The sequence below is a fragment of the Pelecanus crispus genome, chromosome 5 (assembly GCF_030463565.1).
Source record: "Pelecanus crispus isolate bPelCri1 chromosome 5, bPelCri1.pri, whole genome shotgun sequence".
Lineage (NCBI taxonomy): Eukaryota > Metazoa > Chordata > Aves > Pelecaniformes > Pelecanidae > Pelecanus > Pelecanus crispus.
Window position 1 is genome coordinate 39,321,454 of NC_134647.1, and position 23,140 is coordinate 39,344,593.

Here is a 23,140-nt window from a genome sequence, read left to right on the forward strand (position 1 = left end):
CGTGAAACACCTCAAGGGAAACAAGGGATGTTCCACTAAGAAGGTGACACGGCCAACAGCCAGATGAAATGCCTCTACATGAACGCACACAGCATGGGGAACAAACAGGAGGAGCTGGAAGCTACTGTGCTGCTAGAAAGCTATGACCTGATTGCCATTACTGAAACTTGGTAGGACGAATCCCATGACTGGAATGTGGCTATCGATGGCTACAGGCTGTTCAGAAGGGACAGGCGAGGAAGGAGGGGCAGAGTCATTGCCCTCTACGTAAAAAAATCGATACAGTGTGAAGAGCTGTCCTTGAAGAATAGCCATGAGCAGGTCAAAAGCTTATGGGTAAGAATCAGAGACAGAGGCAACAAAGGGAACCTTGTGGTTTGTGTCTACTACAGGCCGCCTGATCAAGGGGAGCCTACTGACAAAGCCTTCTTCCTCCAGCTCCAGAAGGCTTTGCGCTCGCAGACTCTCATCTTACTGGGGTACTTCAACCACCCTGACATTTGCTTGAAAAGCAACACGGTGAGCTGTAGGCAATCCAGGAGATTCCTAGAATGCATTGAGGATAACTTCCTAAGCGAGGTAATAGACACCCTTATCCAAGGAGATGCAGTACTGGACCTGATGGTCACCAATGCAAGCGAGCTCATCGGTGACATCAAGACTGGAGGCAGACTGGGCTGCAGTGATCACACATTCAGTTCACCCTCCTGAGGGATATGGGAAAAGCAAGGAATATAGTCAGGACCTTAAATTTTAGGAAAGCAAAACTCCAGGTCTTCAAGGAGTTAGTCAGAAAGACCCCCTGGGAAATGGCCTTCAGGGACAGGGAACAGAGCTAGCAGATCTTTAAGGATACCTTCCACAGAGCACAAGAGCTCTCAGTCCCCAGGTGAAAGAAATCAGACAAGAAGGGAAGAGACCAGCACAGCTGAGTTGAAACATGCTGGTCAAACTAAAAAGCAAGAGGGAACTGCACAGGCAGTGGAAGCAGGGACAGGTAGCCTGGGAAGAGTACAGGGAAGCTGCCTGGTTGTGTAGGGATGGGGTCAGGAGGCCAAGGAACAGCTGGAGCTGAATTTGGCAAGGGATGTAAAGAATAACAGGAAGAGCTTCTACAGGTATGTCAACCAGAAAAGGAAGGTTAAAGAAAGCGTACCCCCCCCGATGAACAAGAATGTCAACCCATCTAGCATCAACAGATGAGGAGAAGGCTGAGGTACTCAACAACCTTTTTAGAATCATAGAATTGTTTAGGTTGGAAGAAACCTTTAAGATCATCCAGTCCAACCATTAACCTAACATTACCAAGTCCATCACTAAACTAATTAAGGGTAGAGTAGCAATTTCATGTTTTGCCTTAGTCTTCACTGGCAACCTCTCTCCTCACCCCTCCCGAGTCAATGGACTGCAAGATGGGGACCAGAGGGGTAAAACCCCTCCACTGTAAGGGAACATCAGGTTTGAGACCACCTGAAGAACCTGAATGTACACAAGTCTATGGGACCTGATGAGATGCATCCCAGAGTCCTGAGGGAACTGACTGATGCAGTTGCCAAGCCACTCTCCATATTTGAAGTCATGGCAGTCAGGTGAAGTCCCTGGGGACTGTGTCCTGGTTTCGGCTGGGATAGAGTTAATTTTCTTCCTAGCAGCAGGCATAGTGCTGTGTTTTGGATTTAGTAGGAGAAGAATGTTGATAACATGCTGATGTTTTTAGTTGTTGCTGAGTACTGCTTATGCTAGTCAAGGACTTTTTCAGCTTCCCATGCTCTGCCAGGCGCACAAGAAACTGGGAGGGGGCACAGCCAGAATAGTTGATCCAAACTGGCCAAAGGGCTATTCCATACCATATGACGTCATGCTCAGTAGATAAACTGGGGGGGGGTGGCCAGGGAGCAGCGATTGCTGCTCGGGAACTGTCTGGGTATCGGTCGGCGGGTGGTGAGCAATTGCATTGTGCATCACTTGCTTCGTGTATCATCATTATTATTATTATTATACTGTTACTATTAGCATTACTATTTTACTTTATTTCAATTATTAAACTGTTGTTATCTCAACCCAGGAGTATTTCTCACTCTTACTCCTCCGATTCTCTCCCCCATCCCATCAGGGTAGGGGGAGTGAGCGAGCGGCTGCGTGGTGCTTAGTTGCTGGCTGGGGCTAAACCACGACAGGCTGGAAGAAGGGAAACACTGTGCCCATTTTTAAGAAGGGAAGAAGGGAGGACCCTGGGAACTACTGATCTGTCAGCCTTACCTCTGTGCCTGGGAAGATCATGGAACAGATCCTCCTAGAAGCTACGCTAAAGCACATGGAAGACAGGGAGGTGATTCGAGACAGCCAGCACGGATTCACCAAGCGCAAGTCCTGCCTGACCAACCTAGTGGCTTTCTATGAGGGAGTGACTGCATCAGTGGACAAGGGAAAAGCAACAGATGTCATCTGTTTGGACCTCTGTAAATCCTTCGACACGGTCCCCCACAACATCATTCTTTCTAAATTGGGGAGCTATGGATTTGATGGGTGGACTGTTTGATGGATAAAGAATTGGTTGGATGGTCGCATCCAGAGGGTAGCGGTCAACGGCTCAATGTCCAAATGGAGACTGGTGACAAGTGGTGTCCCTCAGGGGTCCGTACTGCAACCAGTGCTGTTTAATATCTTCACCAATGACACAGACAGAGGGATTGAGTGCACCTTCAGCAAGTTTGCAGATGACACCAAGCTGAGTGGTGCAGTTGACATGCTAGAAGGATGAGATGTCATCCAAAGGGACCTGGACAAGCTGGAGAGGTGAGCCCATGTGAACCTCATGAGGTTCAACAAGGCCAAGGGCAAGGTCCTGCACCTGGGTCGCGGCAACCCCCAATATCAATACAGGCTGGGGGATGAAGGGATTGAGAGCAGCCTTGGAGAGAAGGACTTGGGGGTACTGGTGGATGAAAAGCTGGACATGAGCCAACAATGGGTGCTTGCACCCTGGAAAGCCAACCAAATCCTGGGCTGCATCACAAGAAGCGTGGCCAGCAGGTCGAGGGAGGTGATTCTGCCCCTCTACTCTGCTCTGGTGAGACCTCATCTGGAGTAGTGCATCCAGCTCTGGAGCCCTCAGCACAAGAAAGACATCGACCTGTTGGAGCGGGTCCCGAGGAGGGCCACAAAAATGATCCGAGGGCTGGAGCACCTCTCCTACGAGGACAGGCTGAGGGAGCTGGGGTTGTTCAGCCTGGAGAAGAGAAGGCTGCAAGGAGACCTTACTGCGGCCTTTCAGGACTTAAAGGGGGCCTATAGGAAAGATGGGGACAATCTTTTTACCAAGGCCATTTGTGACAGGACAAGGAGTAATGGTTTTAAACTAAAGGAGGATAGATTTAGACTGGATATAGGGAAGAAACTTTTTACAGTGAGGGTGGTGAAGCACTGGAACAGGTTGCCCAGAGAGGTAGTGGAAGCCCCATCCCTGGAAACATTCAAGGTCAGGTTGGATGGGGCTCTGAGCAACCTGATCTAGTTAAAGCTGTCCCTGCTCACTGCAGGGGGGTTGGGCTAGATGATCTCTAAAGGTCCCTTCCAACCCAAAGCATTCTATGATTCTATGATCTCTTTAAGCCTTGTTTTGAAAGGCAGTGCTGCCTATTGGTCTGAGTACCAGACCAGGATTTAGGAGATTTAGCCACAACCATCTGTATAATTACAAGTAGGTGTTTATCTTCCTGACATTCCATTTTCCCCACATACAAAATGGGTGTAACACATCAGTATCTCATGTGAAAGATTTCAACTCTAACAATAACTGCTTTATAAGAACCAAGCATGAACACATTAGTAGCTTTTACATAAAAATCAGTCCCTGTGCACTTATTACAGGTTAGTACTATATCTTGGTAAATTACTGCTGTAAGGTGTTTTCAAGTTTGTAAATAGATAGTTGAGGCTTATCTGCTGACAGTTTGCAGGCTTTAAGACCACAGGAATCACTTATTCTTGGAAAAATAGTACCTCTTTATGGAGTTTGCCAACTCAACAGAAAGTTGGATGGCCATTAATGGCACAGCATAGCTTTTTTTTAAATTTCTCTTAAAATTGTGGTTTAAAACAGTTACATGGTAGACAGATTAGATCAGACACACTCCTCTGACACCTGTGTGCAGAGCTATACCATAGCACTTTATCCACAGAATCTTATCCTTATCCTACACATTTAAGCTCACTCCCAGAGCTTTCACTCCTACACTGGAAGTCTTAAACAAATCTCTCTCATGACTGTCGTTGCCTCCTTCCCCCCGCTTTCAGCACCATTCCTGTCTACTTCACCCATCACAAAAGCTTCTCCTCACAATAACTCACAACTGCATTCACTGATGCCACACTTGTCTCTTCACATCAGCCCAACCAATTAATACACTATGCCTGAAGCCTGTTTACTTGAAAGGTTTGAGAACAGAATGGTTCATAGGTCACTGAAGTGATGCAAGAACACAAGTCCAAATTGTTCCAGACTCTGTTGAAAATAGTTTTGTCAGCAAGCTAGCAAACAGGATCTTCAGTAACCTTGAGCAGACCCAGTACCTGTTCACAAACCTGCACTAGAAATCATTCTAAAAGATGAGGGAAAACATCTGGTTTTGCAGACAGAATATGATTGTACAGTGGAAAAGCATACTACTTTGAGGTCACGGTTTAAGGATCAAAAAAATAGTTGGCAACAACCCTGATGTAAGGTGTTGCCTTTGCCTCCTGCTATTCATTCCTGCCCCAGAGCCACAACACCCCACCCACTCAATTATGCCATCTCAACTCTTCGTGGATACTCACTGTGAACTGCATCAGGAAACTTACCTAGCAGCGTGATTTAAGAATAAGCTCTTCACTACCCCCCGATGTTTTTGCAGGAATGTTTTTCAAGTAAAATAAAAATTGTTGAAGACACTACTGCAACTTAACACTTTCTGTTCAAACACATGTTCCGAGTTCATTTATTTTCTTTCTCCAACTGTAATGTGATTGGATATAGCTAAAATAAGAGTGAAAAACACCCACCAGCTCTGATTCAATGGAAGCATGACACTTCTACTTTGTGCAGAAGACCACATGTATTTCCACAGAAGCAAAAAAAGACATAAATTTAAACAAAGATATTTTGTGCAAGCTTCTTGGTAATACATAATCCAGCTTACCATCCTGTGTGTACTGTACTTACAAAATCTACTGCAACGTAACCTAGGCACAGTGTTACATGTTTTTTGGATGACAGCAGTACAATAGTGTGGCAACTGAATTGTCTCCCTAACTCTGCCCCCAAGACATTGGTGTCAGAGTTAATACCTACAAGCAGGGACACTTTCGCTGCAACTCTGTAAACTGCATTTGTCTGCTTATAGGCCTAAGACGATGATGCTAGATTGCCTACACTGGAGCTCAAAGAATGCAATGATTATGTGTGATTTTTTTCACATACAATTTTCATAGGCAGGCTTGTTTTAATTGAGTAAATTTGAAATATAAAGGTTGTAAATGACAACAAAAAGGTATCCTACTCTGTGTGAAAAGGCAGCACTTCTTCCTGAAAGAACTTCCTGACACTCTCCCTGAAGATATCATGATCTGACGAGAAGATCCTTCGAGTTCCTATATCAATCAAACTTTTAGCAGAAGACGGCTCTGGGCGCTTTGTGCCATTCTGTTCAGTTTGCAGAGGACTAAAAAAAGACAAGCAAAAGCATCTGTTAGGACAGAGGCACCCCCATTTACATAACCCTTTTAAAAGAAAAGAAAGACCTGTGTTGTTAAACATAGCTCACATCCCAAGTGTAGCACATTGTTAGGTCCGAAGGATACCCACGATAAATATATAAGACCTAAGATACACTGTACTTCACTGGGCTGTGAAAGGAGGTAAACCAAGACTTGTTTGTCCTTAATGCTTCAAATAAATTAAAAACAGTAATAATACATACATAGGTAAGAGGATAAAGTTTCTGTTCATTAGAGATGCTAAAAATCATAACTGCGTTCTCCCTCCCACCACACAACCTCCAAAATGCAATTCAGCTCAATTGAAACTGAGGAGGTAACTTTTTCAACAAGTAAACTTTTTTGTGGGTTTTGTTCATTCTGTACTGCCCCCAAAAGCCCCAATTTTGCAAATCCATGACACTGAAAATTCACACACTCAAAATAAAAGCAAGTACAACATGGATTTGCATGCTCTGAGGGCTATATTATACTCTGCATTATCACATATATCTGCATAGTTCTAACCTTGAAAATAATACTTTCTAATTCCTTCTAACTTTCAGTATTTTTGTTGTGCAGGAAGGCTAATCCTTCTAAAACTCCAATAAAAACATATGCAAAAATAAAATGCTTCTTTAACAAAAAATAAAAACTGAAACAGTGGTAAATATCATTAGTTGAAACCACACAAGGGAAGTATAATTATGAAATAACAAGGAAGGGTTTAAAGCTTTTGTAGGGGTTTAGAATGTCAAGGACAACATACTACTTTAGGGCTGAAATGAAAATTTACTTGTTACATTTGTGCATTGGTTTCTTTGACTTGCTTTTATTTTATTGCCACAAAACATCAGAAATTATAAATACAGAGCTGAGCTTTATTGAGAAAGGAACAGCGAATGCCTTTTCCATTTAAACTATTTTGTTCATCTCTCCTCGGTTCCTCAGCACCAGTTTCCCAGCACAGCACAGTAATTGCGTGTACTCCCACAGAACTAAGCTGAGCTGAGCGTACACTTATTTACCCCATTACCAAGACAAAGGTCTTTATTTACTGCTGCATAAAGTTACTCATGCTCTTCCTGGTGCAAAGGATTAAATGCCCCTGAAACACAGACTCTGTTTACTTCTCATGATATCTGGAAGAAATGAGCTACTGCAACTTGCTTGTTCAGTATTTTTTTTTTGTATATATATATATTTTGTACTCTCAAACACAGGCTTCCTGTGTTAGGCACACAGTGACTCTCCCAAAACCTCCACCTTATTTTTAAAGCTGTTTAAGATGACATTGAGCTTTATTTAAGACCACCCTTTTGTTTAATTGCCAGCTCACAGCCCACATAGTGCACAGGGAAGGGGCCGGGCTGCTCCTTCACACCAACCACAGCCCTAGGTGGACGCAACTCGAAGGTCAGAGGAGGTGTGAGCACACTCCTGCATTTCTGCTCCCCAAAAACCCCCTTCCCTGAGCCCAAGCACCCTGCTGCCACAGGCCTACGGGTGACCAAGGTGCCGGGGCAAGGCCGTGTCGGGCCCATCACCTGCTGCCACCATGGCACTCGGCGTCCCCCAAGCGCAGACAGGAAGCGGAGCAAAGGTCGGCCCCGTCACGGGGACACACGGGGGCTCCCAAACCTGCTGGGCACATGGTGTTCAGCAGGCTCCCAGACCTGTTAGGCCTAGGCCGCACCCCAGGGTGCTCGGAGGGGCTCCCAAACCTGCCGGGCACAGGGGACTCAGCAGGCTCGCAGACCTGCGGAGCCCAGGTCACCGCTCAGGGCCCTTGGGGGCTCCCAAACCTGCCGGGGACCAGCTGCTCACCCAGATGCCAGCTGCCCCCTGCAATGGGGGCACAGGTGCACACATATACACACACCCCTCTATATACATGTATGCCTGCGCCTCTAACCTTCCTGCCACACATGTACAAGGCACACATCCATACCCCTCCCAATATATACATAGGTGCGTACACCCACCGCATATATATTCATACATATATGCATGTGTGTGTACACACAGCACGCGCAACCCCACCAACACGTACACGCCCAGCCCCACGCAGACGGGCAAGTACAGACATCCCGCTCACGCCCCCGCCGCCCTCACGGTGCGCTCCAGCGGGGCCCGCAGACACAGGCCCCCGGGTACCCCCCGCCCTGCCCTGCCCTGCCCTGCCCTGCCCGGTCCGGCGCACACCCGCCTCCCCAGCCGCGCCGGCCATGCCCACCAACGCCGACCCCGCGCCCCGCTCACCTGGCCTGGGAAGAGAAGGGCCGGGGGCCGGCTGCCCGCCACAAGCCGCGCAGGCGGAGCAGCCGCGACGCCATTTTGTGGCGGGGCGGAGCGGGGCGGCGCGGCCGTTCAAACCCGCGGCGGCGGCAGGCGGCGAGCTCCTCGCTCCGTTGCAACGCTTGCGGGTTGCTTATATTTATTTATTATTGTTGTTTTCTTTTCGTGTCGTTTGGCGGCAGCTTCTCGGTTCCGTCAGCATTGCTTCTCCCCTCGCCCTTTATGGCGAGTGGCAGGATTTCTGCTGCCCGAAGCCTCTCGCAACACGCACCCCTGTAGGCATCCCCGTTCCCACCTTCCTACAGTTATAAATCCCTTCTAATACATCTGGGCTTACAACAGGCTTATGATGAAACATCTGTATTGTTGTCCAAAATAGGGCTCGCTTACCCGGTGTGCAATAAGCCACTCTTCACATACTGAGACGAGATACTGTTTATTCACAAAGTTGCGCAAGTTTGGGTGCTAGGTGGCTTTCTGCACAGCTAGTGCACTGAATTGTCAAGTCAATATCTGTTTATGCACGTTCATTACTTATTTATACCAGTATATTTAATTCCCTAATACATATGCAGTGCTACGATTGGTTCCAATCTCTTTGCCTAGTACGTGAGTGAGTGAGCGTGCTCAGCTGCCCTTCAGTTTGAGTCTGGGGCGTCATTGTGGCAGGGGGCTCGTGAGTTGGTGGTAGCCACCGTGTGTGTGTGTGTGTGTGTGTGTGTCCCCAACATTACTTTTCCCCTCATATCCTTCTTGGCAGATCTCAAGCAACCTCTCACGGTGCACTGATCAAGTCAGTAATACATCACCTAGGCCGCTCCCGCACAACCTGTTCACTAAACAAAAGCACAGTTAGGGTAGGGCCTTGCAATGGGCATCTATAGCAGCAACAGTTTTGGACAACAGCATAACTACTATTTTTCTAATGCAGTTTTGAACTCACGTTACAGAGGGGAGTGGGAGCAAAGGCGGCTCCAGCATACCCAGGAAGGGTGAGATGGCCTCCGGGGCGAAGGGGATTGTGTGTGGGATTGCGCTGGGTGTGAGGCGCTCCCAGCTTTTCCACGGCTCCATCCTCCTGCCTTAGGGGCAGCAGCAGCGGGGGCGTCCCCTCAGGGATGGGGCTGTCACCCCTCCCCAGGCTGGTGGGCTGGCAGGCCGGCTTTTGGGGGCCCTGATGCCCCCAGCCCTGGCGAGGAACCGAGGGGGGGAACCTGAGCCCCTCAGGGCAGCTCCAGGAGGTGAGGAAGGGGAAGGCAGCGGCCCTGAGGGTCCATTTTGGCAGCAGGGTGGGTGCTCGCTGCCTCTATGGTGGCCACTCCCCCGGAGAAAACTACCCCACGGCCTCCTGATGTTGGCGGGTTTTAATTTGCGGAACCTGCACACCAAAATCTTTTAGCACTCTTTTTTGTTTTTCCTCCCAAAAAATTGTAAGCAAAAAGTGACTTTTGAGCCTTGATGTTTGTTGAGAAATAAAACAAAAGCTGAAAAGCAAGATTGTAATGGCTCAAAACACAAAGCAGCTTGGCCCAGAAGATATTTTTCAAAATCTTGTCATTTTAAAACTAATAATTTACTGGGCGGTGAATTGTGCATGATCTGTTGAGATAATTCCTGTGGTTCGGGTATTTCTGTATATTGATCCATAGTCTAAACATGTTGTAATGTTTTTTAACAAATTAAAAATTATCTTTCTTTTGATTAATTCCACTTTCAGCTGTAGTGTTCCTACACCCTAAGCCAGAAGATGGCACTACAGGAATAGCTATTCCTGTAGATGGGCCTGCCTGAAAGGAGTCTTGCCTCTTGAAGGGTGTATGTGTTTTCAGTGTGACATACTGGTAATGCAGGGAGCTGTCTGTCTGTCTGTTTGTACTTACAGCCAGAAGGACCCATGTTACAAAACCCATTGCAGCCTGAAAACTTGTAGTATTTTTTTCATTTGGGAGTCTGATCTCATATCAGAGTAGGCAGGAGGGAACCATGCAGGGGCAGTTGACAGGACAGAAGTAAACCAGAGCTTGGTGGAAATTACTGAATCTGGGTGCCCAGAGGTAAGGTTTGGGCATATCTATGAGGTCCCATCGGGTAGAGCCTCCTAGGGAGTGCCCTCCTTGGGCTGGTGTAGGCTCCAGGGTGAGACCAGCACCTTGGTCTCGGGTCTGTTAGCAGGCAGGAGGCTGACAGGGAGATTCGCATTCCCCGGGATGCCCTGGTTACCCAGTTTACAGTCTTGGCAGTTTTGTTGCAGCAAGAAGATCTGGCAGGACATACCCCATCACCCACGCACAAGGTAAAATGATAAGGGAGCTGAGAGATCCTGCCCTAAGCCACAGAAAAGCAAACTTTGTCCGGGTTTCAAGTATCAGTTCCTGGGATCAGGAAATGCCTCAAACAGACAGCGGCAAACAGATTGACAGTTTTCATACCAGTTTTCTGGGGAAGAAGGATGGTTGTAAAAAAATTGGACATTAAGAACAATGATTTTTTTTTTTTTTGCATGTGCTTGCAGAAAACAGAGTACTGCAGCAGGGCAGAGAGTGCAAATGCAGTGTTGGCCTCCTTCTAGATGCTGTTTCCAGTTTGGGATTGTGCTTTTCTTACAGCAGCCTAATGGGACTTTACAGAGACACAGCATAGCCAGGGTTGACAGTGGCGTATGCCTTCCTAGTGCAGTCTGGTCCCTGCACCTCCATTCCTCATGTGGGCATAGTCCCAGCGTGAGTCTCTAATTCTGATTTTCCCCCTCCTCATGGTGATGCTTTCTCTTTGTTATGGTCATCTCCCATACCAGTAAATGGCTTGTTCATCCTTCCTGACCTCTGGTGTGGATGGCTTAGGAGAGGGATACAGTTTGCCTTATGTTATTGGGTGTAAATTCTCTTGAATTAGTAGCTCTCCGGCTCTCATATTGTGTGGTTAGTGGTAGACTTTTTCCTTTGAGACTCCAAACTGCTAGAGATCTCTGTGTTATACTAGTAAACACTGTATCCCCCAGTCATCCCAGCACTAGCAATATCCACCCCTCTCATATTAGAAGTGTTGCCAGGGTCAAGTAAAGACACCAAGTCAGTGGGCTCCTGTACGGTGTGTTACTGCCCTGTCCTGACTCTGTGACATTTGGGCTTTGTTACAAATTCGTTTGGTTGAACAGTCTCTTTTGAGTCACCCATTTATGTTCTTTTTTTTATGATTTCCAGTGTTAAGAGGTCATTGCTACAGCTGGAAAGGACCTGTATTCTCTTCAGTGCCTGCTTTGTTCGGAACAATGTCTAATGTGTTTACTACAGTGAATGTAATTTAAAACATTATGTTGCTGAAAAAAAATGCACATGGCCTTGCAAGACATAAAGTTAGCAAATAAGGGAGTTGTAGGTTACCTGGAGAAAAAGTGTTCAAGTGAAGCTCTGTGGGTAAGACAGGTTGAAATTAAATTTGGTTTGGTTTTGGTCAAGCTCAATGTTCCTGTTGTTCATCTGAGGAGTACCTGTTCTCCAGACATGAAGACTGTACAAATATATTCAGGTCAGAACAGTCATATAAAAGGAATTATCTTTTTTTTAGAAGAGATATTCTTTGCTGTCTTTCATTCCCACTGCAAGTAAAAGAAGTTTTAAAGGAATTTAGCAAACAAATCTCATTGCATGCATTTTTTCTGTCAAATAAGTCATCTACAACTTTCCACTGTATTCCTGAGCTGGGACATCGTTAGTTCTATTATGTCTGCAGCAGTGTTTGTTGCTGTGGAAGAGTGTTCTCCTCCAGGGCTAGGTGTGTTGGATTTGGTTTTGGTAACAGACAAGTTAATGCAGAGAACTACCAGTTAATGCAGCCCTTGGATGCAAAAGTCCTAATTTTTGTGAGAGCTTTTCCTGTGCCATTGGCATGTACTTGGCTTTTAAATTATCTGTGATATCCAAGGTACAAATCTGAAGTGGAAGAACTGCTTATAGGTATGTTCTTCTTGGCTGATCAGTCATTCAAGAGAGATCTTCTGACAGCTGGTAAACACCATGTACAAGCCCTGAAGGTGATTTCTGCCTGATGGCTGCCTATGTATTTGAATAATAGAGACTCCTGTTAAAAGAGCTATGGTTATGTGTATTCCTCTGTCTTTTGCTACATGTGATGGTGATACTGTCTAAAAGCCAAGCTGCAGGATCTGACCAGAAGTTTTGAAAACACAGCAAGGGACAGCACTGACCCCTCTCACAAAGCACTTTATCCCCTTTTTAGAGTTTCAGTCTGTGTTGCAAAGAGTATGTCCAGCTATTCATGTCTGATATGAATAGCTTAGAGGATTGGTTTCTGAGTAGGTTATTTAAAGCTTATGTGCTGTCTTCTTTCAAGAAGAACGCAGGTGCCAGTTTAGCACGTCTGCCCATCAGGGGACCTGCATGTTCTTCATCCAATTTTTTTATGTTGGCATTATAGTGCAGGGCAAGCTGGAATAAGATGCAGAGCTCTCAGCTTACTTCTCCCTTGATATGTGACTCTCCTTAGTGTGCCTTTGCATGGGGTCACACAGTGTTAGTCATGCGAGTGCGAGACGATGTGACAGAGAGAGACGGGCTGCAGCTGATGCCCATGCCTTCAAGTGGGCCTCGTCAGGGCATGGGCCCCTGGTAACCAGCTCTCATTCCTTCATCCTGGTGGAGCACCACAATTGCACTCTTGCTTTCTGACCACGTGGCATATAGGCACACCGCTGCCAGGAGAGCCAGCTCCTTCAGTGTGTGCCTTGCAGCACCAAAGAGATGCCATGGCCCTCCAAGACCTGCGTGTGAGGTCCAGTGATAGCTGGGTATTGGCAGGGAAAGGGACATGGGAGTCAAGTGTGTGAGTCTCATGACCTGAGAAAGTGACTTGTCAGGCCTGAAAATGATGGTGGCAGATGATCTCTCACCATGGGACAAGGTTTTGTTTTCCCCATGTCTTTTAACATTAAACTTCAAACTACCATGTTTAAAAAGGGTTGCCAATCTAGGATGCTGGCCTGAAGTCTGTGCTGGCACGTCTTTGTTAGTTCGATAGCTGTCAGCAGTTTTCAGCATGTGGCAGTACTGATTTGGAGCAGGACTGTATGAGTTGCTCAGTAAATTATTCCAAAATGACTTCTACCAAAGCTCAAGAAAAGCAGCCATTTCACAGTGCACTCCCAGTGAAGATGGAAGTTACAGACTGAAGTCCTGGTTTCCTCTGTATGGAGAATTTAAGTCTGTTACCAAAAAAGGAAACTTCAGGAACTCAGGTGTTCATCAATCTGTGTTCACTTTAGCACGCAGCACAGGATAAAAGTTCTCAAAGATGGCTATGAAGAATTCAAAACTTCAGCAAAGTTTGTCTCTTGATTAGAGCTGTTGTCATATGTAAATCAACTGCAGACCATTAAAATGCACTTAATTTTCAAGGAAAATAGATCAGAGCAGCAGGTTGTGAATATAAAAGGCACATAAAGGCATTTGCTGAACACAGCAGACATTAATATACTTAAGGTATTGCTGAAGGTTGAAAGTATTGTGTGAAACAGGGCATCATCTCCCAGAACAGGGCTACTCCCGGCATGTGTACTCAGTATTGTGTTTGTATAAGGATGAAAAAATACTTCTTTACTTTTTATTGTATCAGAATCAAAATGAGTGACATCCTGTGTGGTGGCAATAAGCACTTCCAATAGTGTTTTAAAGCGTCTCTGTTCAAGCAATATCAATGCTTAGTTTCAGACTTCATGTTCGTTATTTGTTTGGCATTTGGGAGAAAGCTGCTCCATTTGGCTGGTTTAATAGAACTCAAATGATAAAGATAACACTGACATCCATCCTCATGAATGACTCTTTCTTTATAAATGCCAAGTAACTTTGATGCTAGGGTTTCCTAATCCTAAATTCTGTACCTTTTCTGCTCTTTCAACATAGTTTTTATGTGCAGAATACATATGTATCATTTCAACATTTTTTTCCTGTTAAGTCACTGGGTGTTTGGATGCAGTAGCTCTAATGAGCTGCTCACCATTTTCTCCACAGGTCTTCAGCTGAAATCCAGCCTAACTCGGCCATTAACCACAAACATTCTCATCAATTTAGTGTTGGTGTTGTGAAAGGGGCTTGAGAGGTCTCGGTTTCAGCTTGTGGTATGAACTCATTCCCAATGCTTTATGCTAACAGTGTTAGACACAGAGACCAGGAGCTGTTGATCAGCCATGGCTGTACCTATTAGTCCAGGCAAATAGAAAAGTAGATTTTCTTATCCCCAGTTTAGCAAGGGGCTGGGAGAGAATTGGTCTGTAGTGATTAGCAAGGCTGCCTTGTGATTGTAGGGCTGTACTCTGAGCTTGTGTACATAGTGGCCTGTCCTCCTTGCATGGCTTGTTTCATAACATTAGCAAGCTTGCCAAGAAGGTAGATAAGTCCTGCTCTTCTGAAAATGTGTTCTTGCTATGCGTGTATGGCCTGTATGGGTTCAACTAATTGCTGGGTTTTATTCCGTCAGGGATGTGCAAGAGATACAGTAATAACATCAACCCTTGCTCAGAAGATTAGATACATGCCTGAATGACTAAGGAACAGACCAGAGGAAACCTTGTAAGTTACACAAAAGCAGAGGTGTTTAATTTGTTGTCTTCTAAAAACAAACTTCACTTTTCAGATATACAGAAATGTTACAGACGAGAAACTCTGAATTGAAACCACTTTTTAAATTAATGAGGCAGTTAATAAGCACTGTCATTTGCATGTAGGAGAACAACTTGAAAAATGGTAGTGTTCAGTATAGCATGGAGTAAAAAATGGATCCGTTTTTTGTCTCACAAAGAGCCAAAGAAAATGCCTTCCTGAGTGTCGTGGTTTAATCCCAGGCAGCAACTAAGCACCACACAGCAACTCGCTCACTCCCCCTGCCCTGGTGGGATGGGGGAGAGAATCAGAGGAGTAAGAGTGAGAAACACTCCTGGGTTGAGATAAGAACACTTTAATAATTGAAATAAAGTGAAATAATAGTAGTAATAATAACAATATAATAATAACAGTAATAATAATATACAAAGCAAGTGATGCACAATGCAATTGCTCACCACCCGCTGGCTGATACCCAGCCAGTTCCTGAGCAGCAATCCTGCTCTCCAGCCAACTCCCCGCGGCTTATATACTGAGCATGATGTCATATGGTATGGAATAGCCCTTTGGTCAGTATGGATCAACTATTCTGGCTGTGCCCCCTCCCAGTTTCTTGTGCACCTGGCAGAGCATGGGAAGCTGAAATGTCCTTGACTAGCATAAGCAGTATTTAGCAACAACTAAATCATCAGTGTGTTATCAACATTCTTCTCCTACTAAATCCAAAACACAGCACTATGCCCCCTACTAGGAAGAAAATTTAACTCTATCCCAGCTGAAACCAGGACACTGAGCAAACAGTCTGGAGAGCTGATATTTGGAAAGATAAAAGAGAAAACTTATTTTGGTTTTGTGTCTCTGAATTGATAGAGCTGAGGTGTGTAATAGCCTAAGGAGTGAGCAGAAAATGCCCATCCCCAATTTCCCCTGGGGTACCAGGTGTATATGGCGTGTTAATATACACAATGTTCATGTTGTTCCTTGAATGATACCCAGTTTCAGATATGGACATCTTCTGTAACAAGAGTGTAGGAAGCTATTAATCCCTTTTACCCAGAAGGAGGTGTAGCTTTCTCTTATTTTTGCCGGGGCTTTTGGGGTTCAGCAGAGCATGTGTTTGAGCCCTGAAAAAGAGTATAGTTAATGGGGGCTGAGAGCCTGGAAAGAGGAGCTTCCCCTCAGAGAAAAGAGACCTTTTATGAGCCCTGAGCACCAGGAACACTGGAAAACAGTCTAGAAACTTTGTTTGCTTACTTTGGGAAATAGATCTTTATACTATTCTGCACTTTAATGGTGGGGTGGATGGCAATTTCTTTTTTAGTAGCTATTTTAAGGCCTTATTCTGTCATAATTTCTTGTAAGGCTTTAAAACTGACCCACAGGCACTCTGTAGCCTCTCTCTAAGCATTTAACAGTATGTGGTGTCCCCAGACACGCTAAACCTACTGCAGGGTGGATGAGGGTTATGTTGTTATGACTAGCTAATTAGCTAGGTTGTAGGAAACTAAATACCACCGTCCTGACTGTAGCTGTGGGCAGAGACGATCGCTGTCATGCTTCTTTGAAGCGTACGCAGGAGATATGAAATGAAGGACACATCTGATAGGGGGTTTTGTGATAATAAATTTTAACTTTTGAGGTTGTGAACGCTGTGCTATACTGACCTTCCTACAAGCTATACCTGACTGCAGGGTTTCTTCAGTATTTTGTCTTTCTTTACATCTTGCTGTGGAAAGTTAAGTGTGGCTATGCTGTAGAGATTTTTAAATGAAACTCATGCAACTGTGGCAGTTCCAGAAAGGGCTTTGAATTAAATAATACTTTTATTCTGAAAAGGAACTTTTTTTTTAATTGTTCTTATCACAAGGCTCCTTCCCTGCAGTACAAGCATTCTGTGGCTCCCAACTGCAAGTCTACACAAAGTGTGAATTGAGTTTCAAGTCCAAAACCCCCAAATGTGATTGGCTTAAAGACACGAGACTTGTTTTTTCCCCAAATGTAATGAATTATGGGTGCTTTGTTTCTTCACCTTCTCACTTCTAAGCCTGCTTCACAAGTTTCATGGCAACCATGAGAGAGAGAGATTTACTCTTCTTATTCCATGTGATGCCTGGGGTTCACTGGTGATCTCTTGGTCCTTGTAGACCCCTGGGAAAATAACTTCAAGTGTGGCCAGACTTGGTGAGGTGTTATGTACTCCTCCTTGCTTCTGATTCTCTTAAGGATCTGCCTTCATGGAAAATGGGTGTGACCTCTACTACATAGCACTGTCCTGCTAGGTATGCTCAAAAGAGGTTGGAAATTGTTCAAACCTGCGTGCTCTGATGTAGACCAGAGGCACAGCGGTCTGTCCCTTTTCCTGCCTGGCATACAACAGGGAGGTGAGAAAGGAAAAGGTCAGCACAGAGAACAGTGCACCAAGGAGAAATGCTCCAGATGGCTGTAGGGAACATAATTGAGGAGCCACCATGAGGTGCTGCTTTTGTCATTGGCTTTCTCAAGACTTTGTGCTGTCCACCTGTCCTGGTCCCTCTCTTAACATGCTCCTCATTGCCCAGTTTCACTCCTGAGACTATGGAGAGGCCAAGTGAGCTTCAGTGGATGTTTGTGAGGTTGGGCAGGAGCTGAATTCCCTCGGAGCCGTGCCGCTGGCTGAAATTCGCCCTGTGACATTTGTCTGTGCTGAAATGCCCTTCATCCAGCAGAAGACTGTGCACCCTTAAGGGAATAAACAATGTATGTAAACTACGGAGACACAGTAAAAATGAATGTGTCTGTTTAAAAGTATAATGGCAAATACAAATTATCATCACTGTTTCTTTTCACCAGCATGCACAATCCCTCTTGAAATACTTCTCATGCTGCTGAGGAAATACACATGTGCATTTTTATTGCTTTTTTCAACACATGTGCATTTTTATTCCTTTTATCAATCTCTTTCATTCATTTCTTAGGGCAAGACCTTTCCAGAGGATTGTCAATAGCCTTTCTTTTACAACAAACAGTTTGATTTAGAAGTGTTGCTACCCATCATTGCTACGTTGGTGGAGAAATGAAATGTTTATGAACTAATCCATACTGTCTTCCCAAACCATAGATTTTGGTAATGGAAAGTTCAGTTTAATGCTCTAATAAACTGTGGTCTGGTATGTATTGTGCCAATTAATCTAGAAGGTAGACGTGAGAGTGAAATTTTATATTTTCAGCAACATTTCAGATTTCATTTTGAAGTAAATGTAAGTGTCTGGGTAAATGAGAAAGTATTGCATTTTTCATTATAAAATAAATGAGAAATAGGTTACTAAGGAAGCATCTTTTCTTCATTACACATTTGAGCACTTCCTTGTAAAAGTCAGCCTCGCCAGCATAAGAAGGGTGTAGATTTAAAGCTGCAGCAGGACTGCAGGGACAATGAGATAGTACTTGGAAGAAGACTGTTTGAATGTGTCATGTTTGAAGTTCAAGATTTGGTTGAAAACCTGCTGAAGTAGAACAATTCTTCTTGTAATAATGATATAAATACCATAAGAGGGGAGCTATGTGAAAAAGGAAAATATTTCATTGTGGAAGCAAGTTTATATTACTGGAGGGGTTACCTTTGTGGAGTTTGTTCAGACAGGAGTGTTGTACATACTGTGGCTTTTTAATACTCAGTACTAATGTAGAGAAGATGGATCTGAAGGCCGAGAGGGCTTAGTGATGTGAGTAGCCAAGTTTGCCTGCCAGAAAGAGGACTTCTGCCAAACTTTTGCTCCTCGGGTTTGCCATCATGGCATGAGGATTGGGGCTAGCAGATCTGTGTGAAGGACCCAGGTCATGTTACATAGTGATATCAGGCACCTCAGTAATAGGAAATAATCACATATATTGCTGTTGTGTAAAAGTGTTGGAGATGTCTCCAAACAGATGGCAAATCTTCAGAGCCTTGGGCTGATGCTATGAGGTGGCAGTGAGTATATACGCTGGCTCCTGCAGTGTTAGGGTCAATTAGCACACTTTCTGTTCCTTATTGCTCTAGAGAAGAGTGACACAGCTGTTGTTGTGCTTCCTTGGTTTCTTCGTAGGTGGGAGGGAGAAATGACCAGTGTCTAGCAGCTCCTGGGAGTGAGAAAAGAAAGCTACACAGAGAGGGTTGTGAGGAGACATGTCTGAACAACCTTTGCCCAAATGAGTTTGGGGCAGTGGGTGGAGCATGCTGTGTACAACACTCAGGTGCTGTAAGACCAGTAAATAAATAACTCCTGACACATCAGGCATGCCTGACTGCTGTGCTTGGCTGCCCTGAATAAATGCCCCTTTCTGTCCATCTGGTCTCTGTCTCCACACAGAACAGCACCAACCACTGTCTGGAGACTATTCTTCTAAAACAAATTAAAATCTAGTCCAAGACTAGGGAGAACATTGATGGAGTGCAGAAACAATTGTTCCTTTTAAGAGCCCAGTGTCCATATTTTTGACACTCAACTCCTGCGTGCAAGAGGAAAGCACTTGTAATGTGAGTGGGGCGATGGGGACAGGAGGCTGTGCCTGACAGTCTGTTTGGTGGGTGTTGATACTGTGGATGTCTGTGCAAGCCCATTTGGGTCTGGGTTATCCAAAGCAAAGCACCATGAGTAGTACAGAGCAGTCTCTGCCTTTTCCTAGCCGAGATCTGGACCCTCGAGCAGTGCTAGACAGAAGGGTGCTGCTGCTCTTGCAGTTCCCTGCTCTCTGAAATCCATCCTGCCCAGTGCATACGAATCTCCCTCTTGCAGGGGCTTCTTGGCTATCCCTGGCCTGGCACAGACAGCTGTGGAGGTGTCTTTGCTCATACGTGTGGTGGTAGCCCACTCTCAATGAATGCAGCCTGTGTCAAGAGCAGAATTACATTCTTGGGCTCGGTGACCACCTCTCCTCAATCGTTCTGACCTTTCTGCCTTGGTTTTGTAGGATGCCTGTTCCACAGTGCTGGTCACCCTGTCTCGTGCTGTGTTTTGCAGCTTGACCTTTCTCTGGGGATTTAGTCCTGCTCCCAAGGAGTTAAACTGTCAATTGCATTGAGTAATGGAAAGTATGTTCATTAACAATGTTCTATTTAAAATACAAAGCAAATGTAATGATGGCAAGAGGTGTCGGATGACAGGGACTGAGAATTACTTTTTCCATTCAGAGCCTGAGCAGATGCAGGGCAGCCTTCCCCAGCTGCCAGGGTCTTCAGTCTCTCTCTGCGGGTAAAGGAGGAGCTTGGTCGTGGTGCATCATGTGCTGTACGGGAGTGCAGTGGTACTTCTTGTGTGGAGTATTTCTTTCCTTAGGTGTACAAAAAATATAAGAGGAAGCAGCTTTTTTTGAGGAGCATTCCCCAGGATCAGAGCTCTGAGTGATGCTTGTGTTACTAGTATGGAGGCAGTAGGTTGAAACATGTTCAACCTTTAAATGGTTTGAGGCAAAGTAGGCTGTTTCCCTGCTCTACCAAAGATGAGGCACCAGAGCTGTTTAGGCATTTGCAAACTGTGGTTTCGGGTTGGGTATCTTTTGGATGGGATTTATTGATGAAATTAAAGCTGACTGTAAGAGAGGGTTTGGTGTGTTTCTCTATTAAAAAAAACCCAACGTATAATTAAATTTCCAAACCATCTTGTTTCTATATTTTCAAAGTAAATAACAAAAAAATTTGGTTTATGTTGAAGTTATCACTAACTGAAAGAGCCTAGTATGTAAGGAGTTTCCCATTCTTTATGAATGACTGAATTATTTAAGATTACCCCAAAATATTTTTCTCTTATAAGAACATGAACATTTTTTTCAGATACTTGTCTGTCTAAATTTGGGGTGGGGAATTTTTGAAATTACTAAAACATTTGGATAGCATAAAAAACCACTCCCTATGCAGCTCTATGAAATACTTTGAGACTCAGTCTCAGTTTAATGGAAGAGCAGTATTCTCTTTGTTTTCATCTGTTTTGTCTGTAAAAATTATTTCTGCTTTAATTTTTGAGGACTGAGAGTAGTGTAGGAAATGTTACCTTGATTCCTTGCAATTAAAATTCAGAGAAATACTGTCAGGCTGGTTATGTCTCATAATCTGGCATTTTGTTTTAAATGAAAATATGTATGTGAGTTTTTAAAAATGGGTTGCTTAAAAATCTGTCTACTTCTGCACTGATGAGGAGTCATCCCATTTTGTTAGTCATCCAGGCTTGGGCCTCAAATATTTTAGAAATTAATAAAACTTGCAATTTCAGAAAGGAAAATATGATGGAAATTTCAGCTTTTCCTTTAGGGTTGCATCCAACCTTGGACTAGGCTGGTTCTGTGCCTACATGTCAATGCAGTGTGACAGGGCAATGTAAAAAGGATTCTGACAGCATATATGGTGAAGTGTTGTTTTGTTTTTTGTTTGTTTGCTTTCCCAGCAACTGAGATCCGCAGTTTCTTGGAAAAAGGAACTGCATGGAGCAAGTGTGTATGGGCAGTACGTTGAGGAACAGTAGGGTATCTAGCAGTCCCTTGAGAAACGCCCTCCAGGCTGAGTCCCTATAAATAACTTGCTTTAATGTATCTCACACTCTTTTCGTTGCCTTTTTAGGATAAGATTAAATAATAACTTAACAACTTCCTTCCTCCCCCACCCCTTCCTTTAATCAAGGGTTTTTCCCGTTGTGCATATAGCAACAGCAAACCCCTGTAAACTACCTACTGGCATAAGTCTCTGGGCAGAATATAATTCAGAGATTCATTTGGCCCTGTCTATAAGCATGGCAAGGGTTTAAGTGGGAGATTTTTTTTGGGAAGGCTCAGAAAAGAGGCAGCTGCTATTTCAATGGCTGTAGTTTATTCTGGTGCCAGTCGCCCCCGCTGTGCCCTGCTGCACCTGTTGGCACTTGAATTATGGTCATTTGGTGCATAGTAACTTAATAAGGCGAAGTTGGATTTTAATAGAACAAGCTGACACTCAGATGGGGATTAAGGCAGTTTCATGAACGCTTAAGGAAAAGAGAGAGGGGCTACATTTAAGGGCAGGGATGTACAGGTAACAATACTTCCCTGAGCAATGGCTATTCCCACTGTCATTGCAGAAGAGGTAATTGGACTCCTCTTGCCATGGCCCAGGGAATGACTGCCCCAGGGCTGGTTCCCAGATACAGAACCTTTTGGGGTGGCTGATATTTCTGATGGCTTTTTCTAGTTGTCCATAAAGCTATAAATACAGGCAGTAGCTAGGATCCCTTCCTAACAGTGTTGTGGACCTGCTGTTGCAGCATTACGGAGGAGATTTTGCTGGGAAGAGTGGTTCTGCGTGCCTCCCACAGCAGGGCCACCCTGGCTGGTTTTGGGTCTTGCCTGGTGTGCCAGGGCAGTTGCCACCTTGGGAGCTGTTCTGACACCAGCTACTAGGCCTCCTTCTCCCAAAAATGTTTAAGTGCTAATATAGGTGGTAGTTCCCTAATTACTCCTTCTCCCAGTCCCCAAAGAAAACACTTTTCATTCAGATTAAGGAGAGTGACCTCCCGGAGATGTCTTTTTTTTTTTTTTTTTCATAAAACTTTATTTTGTGAAATACAATATACAGAGAAAATAAATTAAGTGCTGAGTGCTGCTTTGAGTGGGATTGAACAGCTTTAGAGGAAAAAAAGACTTTATAGCCACAAAGTGACCAGAGGGATTTATTGTTGCTTTGTTTTCCAAGAGATTACAATGTTTCAATACAACATGGAAAGAGATGCTTGTGATGGATGGATCCTGGATGGTAACAGTTTATTCCATCTAGCTTGCCTTGGTAAAAGTTCAGGTTTTTTAAATGAAAATGTAGTGACCCAGAGGTGATACCTATGGACGCACTGGTAAAAAGTGGTGGGATTGGAGGCACATCATCCAGTTCTATGCAGTTTCCATGTTGATGGTGACAGTCAGAGCAAGAATCTCAGGCAAATCTCGAGTGCCATCTGGTCTTTCTGAATTTGACTTGTTCTGGGAAGGAATGGGAGAGTTGGACTTGAAGTCAACGTTGGCTGAAGAAACACTTGCAAAATGAAAACCTGAGCCCTTTATTTCTATTTTGAGGTGTTTGTTGTTTCATACAGGAGTTGGGAATGTGTCTTTCCTGGGCCAGAGTAACTAGCAGTTCAAATAAGTCCATAGACCTATGATATTCTATGTTTGCATTTTAAAGACAGCTGCTGGGTTTTTCTTTGGACAAAATAGCAGCATATCAAGGTTGTGGGTTTTTTTCTTGGTTTTTTCTGCTACTTGTAGAAGAACTGCTAAATGATTGGGTACTTTTGAAGCCCTCATTGGCTATTGATCACAACTGTTAGAATACTGTTTTTCAGATGATTATTTTGTTTGAAGAGCTGTTCTCAGTAATTCACACAAGTATTCAGGCTACTCTGTCTTTACAGAAATCTACAAATTATCAGAAAGTGTTGCTTTGATTTCCTTTTTTTTAAAAAAGAAAAGCTCAACATGCTTATAGGATAAATGTCTCAGGCTGTTAGTTTGCACAGCTTAAACTC

The 23,140-nt window shown here is 44.5% G+C and overlaps 1 protein-coding gene across 1 annotated transcript in view; it reads right to left on the minus strand.

The window, feature by feature from the left end:
* Positions 1-8,072, minus strand: part of LOC104034009 (long-chain specific acyl-CoA dehydrogenase, mitochondrial) — a 90,324-nt gene extending 82,252 nt beyond the window's left edge. The window contains exons 1-2 of the mRNA XM_075711037.1: positions 7,999-8,072; positions 5,541-5,702 (exon numbers count right to left, since the gene is read on the minus strand). Of these exons, the coding sequence (XP_075567152.1) occupies positions 5,541-5,702; positions 7,999-8,072 (236 nt within the window). The remainder of the gene's footprint in view (positions 1-5,540; positions 5,703-7,998) is intronic.
* Positions 8,073-23,140: the final 15,068 nt, after the last annotated feature.